The 13,598-nt window shown below is 47.6% G+C and overlaps 1 protein-coding gene across 4 annotated transcripts in view; it reads right to left on the bottom strand.

Moving 5' to 3' along the window:
* The window catches only part of PAX6 (paired box 6), a 28,931-nt gene that overhangs the window by 2,245 nt on the left and 13,088 nt on the right, over positions 1-13,598 (bottom strand). The window contains exons 3-10 of one of the 4 annotated variants that reach the window (XM_010812717.4): positions 11,629-11,759; positions 10,791-10,832; positions 10,682-10,696; positions 9,557-9,722; positions 3,682-3,840; positions 3,136-3,218; positions 2,756-2,906; positions 2,544-2,659 (exon numbers count right to left, since the gene is read on the bottom strand). In XM_010812717.4, the coding sequence (XP_010811019.1) occupies positions 2,544-2,659; positions 2,756-2,906; positions 3,136-3,218; positions 3,682-3,840; positions 9,557-9,722; positions 10,682-10,696; positions 10,791-10,832; positions 11,629-11,759 (863 nt within the window). Of the gene's footprint in view, positions 1-2,543; positions 2,660-2,755; positions 2,907-3,135; positions 3,219-3,681; positions 3,841-9,556; positions 9,723-10,480; positions 10,697-10,790; positions 10,833-11,628; positions 11,760-13,598 lie in introns of all 4 variants that reach the window. The other 3 variants (XM_059874578.1, XM_024975031.2, NM_001040645.1) reach the window with 3 other exon arrangements.

Genomic DNA, 13,598 nt, shown 5'->3' on the forward strand with positions numbered 1-13,598 from the left:
ATCCCCAGGCTCCCTCCTCCCCAGGACTCTGCCAGTAAGTCTGAATACACCCTCAAGTAAAGCACTGGAATTCCATGTGGGAACTCTAAGATTGGGCCTCCAACTGGTCCTTCTATTGTCCACTGCTAGAGGAAAGTTGCCCACATACCAAACTTTTTAAAGTGCCCAAAATTCAGACTACAATCCAGCTAGATGGTTGGCACCATCCATAAATGAATAGAATTTTTGTCCGTTTTCATCTTGGACCTTCGCTGGCACCTTTAGAGAAGTTTTAACATGAGGACTTCCATAAATACATTACCCCTCTCTCACAAATTCAATCTATTAATATTTGGGAATCCAATGACACCCCCACCCTTTAAATGCTGTATTTCAAGCTCTGAGGCAGAAAACACCGGGAGGAACTCTGTAAAGTTTGGTTTAGGGACCTTGGAAGCCTTTGATGGTGGGACTCATGGATTTAAAGATTCTTGAAAAGGCAGATCAGTAATGATCTCAGGTTAAAGTAGTCAGAAGTGTCAGGAAATACCTAGCCCTACCATGAAAATTTGCTGTGACTTTCTTACAGACCCCAAACCCGAGATTGCGTTTAATCCACAAAATTGTGCTGCTACCCTCTAAATATTTAGAATCATGGTAGTAAAAAGATAAACCTTTATCCTAACTAAATAAATACACAAGGCTGGGACAAAACTCCTCCTGAGCTCTCACAGGGCTATGGTGGGGCAGCAAACTTGGGATGAACTAATAGAAGCGTAATGTCAGGAGCAAGGGAGATGACAGCACTGCTCTAATCTGCAAACTATAGACATGTTTAACATTCCAAGATCCACATCCTCAGAGGCAGTGACGCATTAGAGAAGGTCAGAGAAGGACACCTGCTCCTTATGGCTTCAAATGGTTGAAGATTTTGGTCAACAGGATAAACTGATGGAAAGACAGGACACCCCTCACCCAATTCCAAGAGTCAAAGAGCAGTTTTCTCTGAATAGTAGAATTGTTGATACTTTAATTTTGTTTGATGACTATATATGTGGTTTGAATGATATTTTAAGTTATATAATTTTAAAAAATCAGCATCTGAAATAAATCAACCCACACGGGCCTCTATGTGGACACAACTCTAACAGAATAGCAGCATCTATTTAATTGTTTCTGTTTTCTCATATATACAGTTTTTATCTTCAGAGAAACCTAGGTATTGCTACAATTTATAAAACTGAACAAGACAGTCAGTGGCCTTATTAAAGTCAGAGGAAGACTGCTAACACCGAGTTCAAAGAGGCAAGCAGGCCCTCAGGGCCTTGCCAGAATTTCAGCTTGCATTTGTTTCTATCCTGAAATCACTTCCTCCAGGCAACCTTGACTTCTAGAAAATTCCAAGGCAGTTATAGCCACCCCAACTAATGGGCTGTTAATCCCTTAATTTACATTAATTGCTCTATGGTCAATAATATCCAGATGTAATAAAAATAGACATGTGAATAATGCCTCTGAAGCTGCTTATCTAGCTGTTCCTATATTAATCTAAAGACCGTGAAACATTTATTTTAGTGTGATTTGGGTTAGAAATCCAGCCAAAGATGTTCAGTGGAGAATAAACTATCTGTGTATCCCCCAATCTGTTTCCAGGGGCTCATGCTGGCCAGTCTCATACCACCCAGCATCTCTAACTGCTGTACAAATAGAACAAGAATCCTGAAGAAGTCATGGCAGAATATCCTCCCCATCAAGAAACCCTCTGGCTTCAAGGTTCCAGTACACCCTACCTACCTTATACAACTTTCATCATAAAATAGGATTAGCCTAGTTGAGGACCTAGCACAGGTAGGGGCCGATATATATTTGAGATGGAATTGAGTAGGGGCAGGTTGTTATACCAAGTGAATAGCATCAACCTTTCCAGGCAGCTAGTTATGCCAGAAACTCATCACATCATTCACAGCAAAGATACGTGATATTTCTAGCAAATACCTTCTATTCCTTTTATTCTAAGATAGAAAAAGAAAATTATCTTTTCCTCTATGTTAAGTAAATCACACTATACAATATGAATCCCAATTCTGATCCTTTTTTTCTTCCTCACCAGTTTATCACAAACATCCTAAATAACATCCAAAATACACATAAAGACTATAAATTTATTTATACAAACACCTGACTATAAACCTGTTTTACCCATATTAACCCCTTACTAGCTAATAATTTGCCAGCATTATTTTCATTTTCTGGTCCAAGTTTCACACTGATCCCTAAAGCATGCCCCATTCTCATCCAACATCATCAAGTTGACATTCCCAATAAGCAAAAAGGCAGATTAACTGGACTGAAAATCAAGTTTTTATTTTATTAAAGGCATGAATCAATCAGCTAAAAGCCTGGATTGACTGCTTTCATCTTAGACTTCACTGATCAAGCCAATCACTGTACTGAGAAAGTCTCCCAAGGGTAAACACAGGGGCAGTGAGGTCTGCATGCCCCAACCCACATCTAACCTCCTCTCCCAGGGACCCGTTAAGTGGGCAACCGCCGGCCTCACTTACTTGCATAGGCAGATTATTCGCCATGGTGAAGCTGGGCATGGGCGGCAGAGCACTGTATGTGTTTGTGAGGGCTGTGTCTGTTCGGCCCAACATGGAGCCGGAGGTGAAGGAGGAAACTGCAGGGAGAGGAACACAACAGTCGTGGTGAGAGTCAGAGCCAAGGGCAGAAAGGCTGAAACACACTGATCAGCAGAATTAATATTTCCAGTTACCAGGCGTGGTGGGTTGTGGGATGGGTTGGTAGACGCTGGTGCTGAAACTGCTGCTGATGGGAATATGACTAGGTGTGTTGCTGGCTTGTCTTCTCTGATTCCTCAGCTTTTCTTCTCTTCTCCATTTGGCCCTTCGATTAGAAAACCATACCTGGAAATCAGACAGAACAGGTGAGCCCTGTGCCTGCTCCCAGCTCTGCCCCATCCCTGACAGGTCCACTGTCCTCCTCCCCCAGTCCCCGAGTGACGGCAAAGCATTTAGCAAACTAAATCTGTTTCTATTGATACAAACAAATGACATTCCTTAGAAGCAGCTGGGTCTCTAAAAAAGGCAAATGGTATGAGTCACATGAACACATGAACACACAGTCCCCAGGTACCTGTATTCTCGCTTCAGGTAGATCTATTTTGGCCGCTAGTCTTTCTCGGGCAAACACATCTGGATAATGGGTTCTCTCAAACTCTGAAAGAGTAAGTTGCATTTTCTATGTTGCACCAGAACTATACAAAATGTGTCAACCAAAGCCTGGATCAAGCTGATTTTCACCTCCTGACTTCCATCACTTTCAACCAATTCCCTTTAAAATGCTACTACTATTAGCATTGACTGTACTTGGAAGAACTATCCCATCAGAACCGTGTTCTATTTTTTTGTTTAATGACATTCATTCAAGGTCTCTTCTGTGGCCTGAATTAGCCAAATCATGACTCTTTCTTTATGAGAAGTCAGATTTCTCATCTTTGAATTCCTGGTACGTGGAAAGAAGAAAGAAAACACATACACTAAAAGAGATACCCAGAAAAGACAGAAAAAGGGAACCTTTTCAGGCCTCTGTGCAAGGGCCCTGGCTAAATTTAGCTCTTTGTACTGAAGATGTGGCATTTACTTTGATTTACTGCTTCCCTACTTTGAAAAACTCCATCACCTTTCTCCAGGGCCTCAATTTGCTCTTGGGTAAAGGATGTTCTATTTCTTTGCAGCTTCCGCTTCAGCTGAAGTCGCATTTGGGCCTCATCTGAATCTTCTCCATTGGAACTGATGGAGTTGGTATTCTCTCCCCCTCCTTCCTGCTGCTGGCAGCCATCTGGAAAAAAAGGAACAGGACAGTAAGAGAAACTGGGAATAACTTGGAGTCTGCAAAAGGGGCCTCACATAGCCATAAACTCCAAGAGCAGTCTATTCTCACAGTCTCACCAAAACATTCCCGAGGTAACTGTCAGCCTTCAAAAGACATTGGTGACACATGTTACCTGACCACCATTTTCTGTTTTTATGATGATGAGACTGTGCAATGTAGATACTTATAGAATGTTATTCTGTGAATAACAAAACAAGTGGTATAGTTTCCAATTAAAATGTTCTTTCATAACTAACCCTGACCCTCCACATGCTTCACCCAGCTCCCTCTCCTTGCAGAATTTATTTACCTATGGCTGTGTTGGGAAAATAGAAGAGTGACGTTCAAGATTTCAGCTGATCTATAATCAGTAATTCCTATCTAATCAATTAGATGTTGATAGGTTTGTAGAAAATGCTATTAAGAAACCAAACCAAGCTTGTAATCTTTAAAAAAAATATTTATCTAGTTTTTATTTGAATTCTGCACAGTCAATTTCATTTTAAAGGTTGTGAATTTAGAAGTGCTTGCATTGTTCTGCAGTTTTATTCAACTATTGTATGAGTGCGCTTTGCCTTGACACCTATTACGAGCACAGCTGTAATTATATCATCACCAAGAACAGGCTATAATTGCTGAAAATGGAATTTTATATTTAGATAAAAGGACTGTCCATTCTTTGTAATGTGTTGCACCAGAGAAAAGTAAGATTTCTTTTAAATTTTTAACGTGTAATTTTAAAAAAGAAATAGTAGAGAGTTCACTAACTAGCTAAATATGCTATGCTGCAGCTGAATCCTTGGCATATCATTTAAGTGGTGCATTTTTAATTAGGGCATTTCCACCACTTTTAATGTAATTTCTATCATTAAACAGGGGAAAGTTTTATTGTTTTCCTTTGCTGCTTGGAGGGCAAGATGTGCACTTGGGCAAGCTGTCTCCTTTTGCGCCTTGCTGGAGAGGCCACAGCCTGTCTGAAGCAAAGGATTCAGTTCTCGCTAGGCCTCCAGGACCACTGCCTCCTGGGTCCTTGGTCTTGGGTCCTAAGGCCCCCTAGGGATACCAAACGGGGCTGCCCCCCTCCCCATCTTAGCGACTTGGCCCTGGGAGGAGGAGGCTCTGGGGCGCCTTGGTGGGAATCGACTTGGCCAGGAATATCATTTATAACCGGGAGACAATAGGCAATGCCTTCAAAGAGTTCAGGGAATTGTGACAGGATCTAGTGGGATCTTTTCAGGAACTTTGAAATGTTTTAAAACCCCAACTTTCTCCCCCATTTAAACAGGCGGATTCATCAGCACTGGCCACCATATGGGCCCTTGGAGATCTATTGAGATGACCACCAACACTTGAATAGAGAGGGGCTGCTTTTCAGCACTGCACAATGCCCCGCGAGTAAGGGAAACTATTAAACTCCTGGGGCAGGAGCGTTGGCAAACTTTCGTGGGCAGAATTTCGAGGCCACAATGAGCGCGGACAACAAAAGGATTCTCTTGAGGCGTGCAGCGGACCAATTGTGTTACAAGAAGCCCAGTCAACAGACTTTTCAGTGAAGTGTGTTAACCCCTCTGCTCTGCTATCATTAATCACTGTCCGAAGAGCGGGCGCCTCAATGCTATTTAGGGCGCTTGGCTGGGGGCTGGAGGGTGGATGGGGGGCCGGGGCAGGAGGGTGGGGGGGCGCAGGGACGGTGGATGAGGACGGGATGTGGGGGGAAGCGGGGCGGAGAGGCAGAGCGGATGAAGACCAGCGGGGAGGGAGACAGGAGGGGAGGCACAGAGGTCTGGTTGAGGGAGGAGGAGAGGGGAGGGGTAGAGAAAGGTGGGGCCAGAAAGAGGCTCCGAAGAGGAATAGGCCAGAAAGGTGCAAGAAGGACAGAAAAAGAGCGCTGAGAGGAAAAGAGACAAGAGGGTCAGCAGACAAGGGGAGAGACCGAGGGAGATAAGAGAGAGACAGAGACTTAGTAAATGGGCTACTTCGGATCGTCTTGCGCTACATCAGAAAGGTGGGGCTTGGGGAGGGCTCCTCGGCCGCGCCCGAGAGCAGCTCACTCACAGGTGCCTGGCACCTGCGTCCCCGCTAATTTACTGCCCCAAGTTTCACGGGGACTTTTCAACGTGTTTTTCAGGGAGCGAAATGCCGAGCCCCTTTTCTTTTTGGATTCAGTCGATGAGGAAGACTTTAGAAATAGACTTTGGGGGACCAACTAGAAAGGCCCATCAGTTATTGCTTTGGGAAAGCACAAACAAAAACCTGCGATCCTCCAACGTGTAGGGAAGGGACCGAACACAATCCCATCTTGCTGGGGTGGCGGTCACTCAGACGCCTTCCAGGAGGCCCCACCCCAGTCCTTTTTTCTGGCACATTCGATCTCTCCGATTAAACAAAGCTACCCGGGTGTGCCTCGGAAGACCCCCACAGATAGCATTCTCTGCTCACGTTTGCTTCACTGACACTTTCCTAATTCTAAAACATGGACATGTGCTCACGTTCTCCTTCTTCCTTTCTTCCTCTCCGCACCACCCCCCCCCTCGCCCGTGGCCCCCCGCACCACACTCACACACACACACACCACACACTTACTCACAGGAATGAAGGCGCAGCACCGACTTGGGAAGTAATTTTTTAAGGGGAGTCATTTAACGGAGGATGAGGAGCGCTTGATTTTAAACCTCTTTGGGGAGAAACAAACAGCAGTGGAGACAGAGGCGGGTCAGGAGAAAGTCCTGGCTGCAGGATCCCTCCAAAACCCAACAGAGCCAGTGTGCACCGCTGAAAGCTTGCTACTTGAGCAACAGTCCGCAGCCCGGCGGTGCGGAAGAGGTCACTTTAACTGGATGCCTCTCCTTTTTTTTTTTTTCTTTAGTGGATTTACTTTCCACTCTTAAAGCTTTTTAGCAAAATAAAACTAGAAGTTGGATCTCGGATTCCCCCCATGATAAACCTAAGTGGCAGACAATTAAGATATCTTCTTTAAAAGGCGCCCCCTCAGCGCAAAAAAAGGGCCCTTCAATGGGCGCCGTCCACCTTCCAGCCTAATCCTCGAGAAGGCGAGTGAAAGCGCCTCCCATTCTCCCAGACCCGGGACCATCTGACGCTCGGGATAGGATTTGTTTCCTGGAAGGAGAAGGGAGAGAGAGAGAAAGAAGAAGAAGAAGAAAAAAAAAAAAAAGACGCTGGGAAATAAAATCATTCCTTAGTTTCTTAGTGTCTTAATCAGTGAGGCGGAAAACAAGCAAGAAAAGATAGCAACCCGGTTGCGGCACCTTTTCAGCTCTGGAGCGCGGATCAAAACATTGAAGCATCTGTTGAAAAAAGAGACTGACTAAATCCTATAGAGGGCCTGGGTATTACGGAGGGGTGGGGGGAGGAGATAAGAAAAAGTGTCTCCGTGATCCCTAAAACCACCAAATCGCTGGAGAATTGGGGGCCGGATAGAGTTGTCTCTTGTGGTTGTCAGCCCACATCGGCACAATTTTATTCACCACCGCATGGCGTTGATCAGATGGAAACCATATTTGTCTCCCTCTGAGACCTAACCTCGCCTTATGCTTTCGGAGTCATGGACTCTTTTAAAACCCAAAACCGGCTTCCTGGGCCGGGAAAGGGGGCGAGGGAGGGAGGAGGGCCTTCTTAGCGCCCAAAGAGCCAAGGATTCCCGGCATGTCAGCCGTGGCCACCGGCGCCCTGTGGCCCCTGCACCCGGGCACTCCGCGCTCGGCTGGCGTGACCGTCCTCCCCACGCAGCGGGGACCAGGCACAAGTGTGTGTTGGGGGGCGGTGCTGGGGGAGTTGGGGGGCGGGGCCCGGGGACAGAGGGAGAACCGGCAGTTGGTGAGCCAGAACGCTCCAGCAACTGGGTGCCTGAAAGAAAGTTCAAAGCTCCTGAACGAGCGCCACCTCCCGCCCCAGCAAACAGGAGCCCTCGCGCCCAGGGCTCAGCCTTCCCAGGCCCGGTCACCGAGTCCCGCGCCCTCCTGGAGACTTCTCTGGCAGACGAGGCGGCGGGGTGGGGTCACCCCGACCTCAGATTGGGGTGGGCGGTGGTGCTGGGGGCGAGCAGTGGGAGTGCGTCCCTTGGGTGTGTCCGGTGTGCGCACGTGGGAACCCTACAGTTTCAAAGGTCAGGTGAGGGTATGGCGGTCACTCCCTCGTCCTCACCAGAGGCCGGAGGGGGCCAGCGGGGAGCCAGCGCCGCCTCGGGGGGCAGCCTGCCGCACCCCGGGAGGCCGAGGTTCGGCCCGATCCGGGCGAGCGGGCGGGCGGGTCGCCCAGGGGAACCGAAGCCCTGCGCATCGGGAGGCCTCGGCCCGGCCGAGCGGCCGCGCTGGGAAACAACCGAGCCAGCGCTTTGCTCCCTATCTTCCCAGTGTCCGTCCTATATTGTTTTCTGCTCTTAAAACTGACATGTCTAATTGGCAATTGGTGCCGAATCGTGTCCAGAGGTCTCTTGTGGAACATTTCTACAGCTGTCTCCTTCAACTAGACGCTTATTCATGTCGCCTTAATGAGAAACAAAACGTTCTCTAATGAGCAATTACAGAGCGACAGGATTGTTCCCATAACAAATTCTTGCGAGTGACAGAAGCATCCTTTGTACCAGATATTTCGCATACTGTTACCGATTTTCCCTTCCCTCGCCGGCTCCGTGGAGGCGCGGGGCACCCAGATTGGGTTGAGAGCGCACGGAGGCGAGGGCAGCCCCGTCAGCGTCCCCCTCACCGCCTCCCCTGGCCGGGAGCCCCCAGGCTTGGTCGTGCTCCGGGGAGTGAGATTCCACGTCCCATTATCCCTCATATTATCTCCTTGTCACGAGGACAACAAATACCGATTAATCTTCGGAGTAAACTGTTTCCTATTCTTGACCAATCTACCTCCGGTGTGTGGAGGGGAGGGGCGGGGAGAGCCAACCGACCCGACCCCACCCCCGTCTGCTCCTCTTCTTCCATCCCTTCTCACAGAGCCTGCAACGGTCCAGATCCTATCTTTCCTCTCAACTCCCGGGTAGCTCCCAGCACACCAAAGTCTGGCTCACAGAAGCCTCACCCCACCTATCTTATTACACAGTCGCCACCCACAAAGAATGAGAAGTAGGGGCCCAGAGGAGTGGAGGGGGTCCGAACCTAGAGGGTAGGGTTGTTTTAGTTGGGAAATCAACATTTCCAATGCCCCATCCTCAACTTGGCCCTGCATCTCACTGTTCACCCTCTCTTACACACCTTACTCATAGTCACATAATTTGTCAATTACAGCAAAAAGCAAGATGATACAATTATGTTTACCTTGCAGTCTGTCAGTGTGTTAACTTGTCACACTTCTACAGCAAGGGGGCTCTCCGTGCATTTTAATGGCACATTTGAATAGGGCACCACGCAGCTAGCTCATACAGGCACACACCTACTCCTGCCCATAACACATACTCAAGCATGCACGCACACACACACACACCCCAGCCACATTCATACTACTTCTGACTACACAATACTTGAATTTCCAGCCAACCAGACAGTTCAACAAATACCACCTAGATACAGCGCAAGTCAATGTGTCCCAAGCCCTTGAAGAGTTACTCCCACTACGTTCTCCAAGCACGAAAGTCCAGAGAGGGAAAAGGTTGGAGGAGAAGAGGATACGCAAGGGCTGCATATATGGAGAGTTTGAGGATGGGTGTTTGGGTTTTTACCTTGCGTAGGTTGCCCTGGCACTGATGTTCCCGGATACCAACCCGGGCGGGTGCCCCAGCTTCCGGTCTGCCCGTTCAACATCCTTAGTTTATCATACATGCCGTCTGCGCCCATCTGTTGCTTTTCGCTAGCCAGGTTGCGAAGAACTCTGTTTATTGATGACACCTGCAAATCAAATCAAGATCAAACCAAATGGCAGAGTCTCCTGAAGACACAGTTGCCCTCTTAAGTCTCCATCTCAGCATGCCACCCCTTTAAAGAATGACCCCTAATACATTAAAAAAAAAAAATCCCCAGCCATCCTGGGACAGTGGGTGGACTTGCAGAGACATCGTGGAAAGAATGTCAGCTATCACTCTGGGCATGGAAACTGAGTTGGGTAGAGAGCTGGAACACTAGGGAGGGGTCCTTCACTGTCGCTCAGTGTCTTTGGTGACCTAACTCACATGGCTGCTTTTTTATTATTGTTGTTGTTACAAAGATTCCCTGTCTCCAATATTAAGACCTGGCTTAGAGATTTCTTTCACTGTTATTTGTTTTTTATATTAGGACAGAAATGGATGTTTGATTTCTGAAAGAAGGTTCAAACAGCAAGATGTGGAGGAAGCTTGCTTGAATCTGGTTTTCATTTTCACTTTCCTTCTAGATTCCAGTGACTTTCTCCACTCTCTACCTTGCCACATGCAAATATGGTGACTAACCCTCCCACACTTGACTCCCATTTCCAGAAGGTCAATAAAAAGGTCAAAGTGCTCCTCTCAAGACCCCCAGGTACAGAGGTGACAAACAGAGGTGGAGCAGGGAGGAGAGAAAGAGAAAGACACTGGCAGAAAGGAGAGCAGGGGGACGCAGAGAAAGTGATGGTAAAGAGGGAAGAGCATGGGGCTTAGGGCAGGGAGAGGGAATGTTCTCAGTGAACTTACACTTGGTATGTTATCGTTGGTACAGACCCCCTCGGACAGTAATCTGTCTCGGATTTCCCAAGCAAAGATGGACGGGCACTCCCGCTTATACTGGGCTATTTTGCTTACAACTTCTGGAGTCGCTACTCTCGGTTTACTACCACCGATTGCCCTGGGTCTGATGGAGCCAGTCTCGTAATACCTGCCCAGAATTTTACTCACACATCCGTTGGACACCTGCATAGGGGAAGTGGACAGAAAACCACATTATTAATAATTTCAAGACAAAAATAAAATTGTTTAAGTATGCATTAAACAATGACAAGCTTACGTTTTGATTGTCCAGCACTTGGACTTTTGCATCTGCATGGGTCTATAACACAAAAATATACCTTCAATGGTATGAGAACTTACTGTAGAGAGCTTTTTTTCTTAAAATTACATTTGTAGCCCTAAAAACTACAAATAGGATGATACTTTCAAACAGTTTGAACTAAAAAAAAAAAAAAAAAACCTAACTTAAAAGTTTTTAAAACTGTTTTTGTAAATAAACACTGCCAGAAGATGCGTCAAAACGAAGTCAGATTGTTTTGTGCTGATCTTGCTTAAAGTGGTGTTATGTTTTAATGAGTGAAGGGGGAAAATAAACTGAATCTTTAGTCATTTTTCCTTTAAAAATATGCCAATTGAGTGAGTTAGGGAGGGAGGAAAACAGCATTCGTCTTTTAAAATCAATATATATTCTTCATGAAAATGAAGAAATAAAACAAATATCTCAAACCCTGAGAGGTAAGCATGGGGTGAGTGAGAAGGGGATGAAATTATGCAGATTTATATAATTCATTTTATTACAGTTCATAAACTGTTACCACAAAGAACGTTTTAACAAATGAAAAGAGAAAGGTTTTTTGGTTTGTTTGTTTTTAATTCACACCCAGTTTTTTTCTTAAGCAGATGAATTCTCTTATGTGACTGACCCAGGTTGAAAGAGATCGGGAAGGATGGTGGAAGGAAAGGGGAAAGCAGAAGGCAGGGGAGTGGGGTGGGGGCTGGAATGAGGGGTGAGGGTGGGGGTCCATAATTAGCAGCGTTTACAGTAAGAAATGAAGAGAGGGCCTTGAGAGTGGAGGGCCGCAGGGGCGGCGAATGGGGCGGCGCCGGAGGATCACCTGCAGAATTCGGGAAATGTCGCACGGCCGGGCCCCGCTGTGAGCTAGCTCTACGATCTTCTGCCGGGTGGAGTCCGGCAGTGGCCGCCCGTTGACAAAGACACCACCGAGCTGATTCACTCCGCTGTGACCTGAAGAAAGGGAGAGGAGAGCAGAGCAGAGAGGAGGGGAAGAAGGGGCAAGAAAGAGAAGGGGAAGGAGGAGGTGGAGGAGGAAGAAGGAGAAGGATGAAAAGGAGGAAGGAAGAAGGAAAAGAAGAAAAGACAACCACAATGCATCCTCAGCTCCCTGCCAGCCCTGGCCAACCTCAGTGATCAGGTCCCTGCTCTCGATGGAAAATGACAACCGGACCTCGAAGCCATTCCAGGCATCGGGCAGCCCAGCCCAGACACAGCGGAGCTCCTGCCCACCCGCCTGCAGAACAGAAGCACGGTGCAGACACACGTAAGAACACACACACCTCACTACTACTCACTGCTTTCACTCCAGGAGAACCCCCAGCCCACTGCTGCCCTCCAGAAACACCCCAGCCAGTCTTTGAACCCGAAAGGTGCAAATAATCAGCTCAGAAATATCCTCCCAAAGATCCCCTCTGAGTGTAACGAAAAACCACGAGTCCTATAGAACCCCCACTGCATCTTCAAGCTCCCTGCATTGTTAGAACTGTGATGGCAAACCCTACAGCTCCTCAGTGTTCCCTCAGATGCTAGATCCAGAAACATTTGCTGTCATATTCCAAACTCTGGTGAAGCACCAGGATTTAAAAAAAAAAAAAATAGGAGAAAAAAAGTGAATAGAGTAAAGAAGAACCAGAACAGCAAATCTGTGGCCAGTGAACCGCAACCTGGGTTCAGCACCTCCCATGCAGACTTCCTCAAGCCCCTCATATCGGCTCCAACCACAAAGTAGTCTGGCTGCTACAGTGGGCCAGAGGTCTGGGAGTCTGTCTGCACCAGCTACAGCTCCGCTTTTACTTCCGATGCTAAATTCGGCCCTCCCCACAGCCCAGGATAGACAGGAGCAAAAATCAAAAAGTGAAAAGGAAAAGACCACACCACAGTGTCCCCTTCCCTCCTTTATCTGGTTATCTCACAACCTCACCCTATTGTCTAAACTGAGAATAGGGAGGAGTTAGCACCCCTGTAGCCCCCCTCCCCAGAAACCACAGGCACACAAATAAAGCCAATTGCCAATTTCCACTTCCTTAAAAATCTCCAACCTGCAGCCCCGACTCTAGAGAGTAGCCCTTCCAGGAGATGTGGCTCCCCCGCTCAGCTCTCCTCTCCTCTCTTCTCCTTGGAGCCTCTGATAAATTGACTCCAGGAGCCTGAGCTTCTTAGCAATAAATAAGCTCCAAATATAGAAGAGGGGGGAAAATATGATGAGCCTCTCTGACATTTGTCTTTAAAATAAAACTAGCTGCACGTCAAGTTTGAGCTTAATTTCTGGAAATAGGCGGAAGTCGCTCCGGATCATGCATGGAAGGCTAATTGAAAAGATCAGTCGGGGCGCTTGTGGCAGCCTTGTCACTTTGTGACAGTGCTCCGCTCCGGGAAATTGCATCGTCACGACAAACGGGACCGTGATAAAACGACCCTTTCCGTCCCTATTTGTAGATCACTCAGACGAGATTGAACTGCACTCGTTTCCCCTTCGAGGGGAGCCGCGTTTTCAGAGTAGCCGAAGGCTTGGGGCAGAGGGGTGGGGGGGGGGGGGACGCTGACTGAGGGGGCGTGCTGAAGCCTCAACTCGATGAGAAGTGACAGGCGTTTGGGGTATCTAGGCTCCGCCGGGCCGGGCTCCAGCAGGGACATCGCGGGGAAACCGCTTCTCCAACAGAGCGAGGCCTAGAGCCCGCTCCTGGTTTCTCCTAAATTCCCTTTATTGCCTTCCCTTGCCTCTAAAGAACTTCTGCTGCTCCAGCTTACAGGAGCCTCCCCTTTGGGCAAAGGACGCCTTCCAGGAAAAAG

The sequence above is a fragment of the Bos taurus genome, chromosome 15 (genome assembly GCF_002263795.3).
Source record: "Bos taurus isolate L1 Dominette 01449 registration number 42190680 breed Hereford chromosome 15, ARS-UCD2.0, whole genome shotgun sequence".
Taxonomy (NCBI): Eukaryota; Metazoa; Chordata; class Mammalia; order Artiodactyla; family Bovidae; genus Bos; species Bos taurus.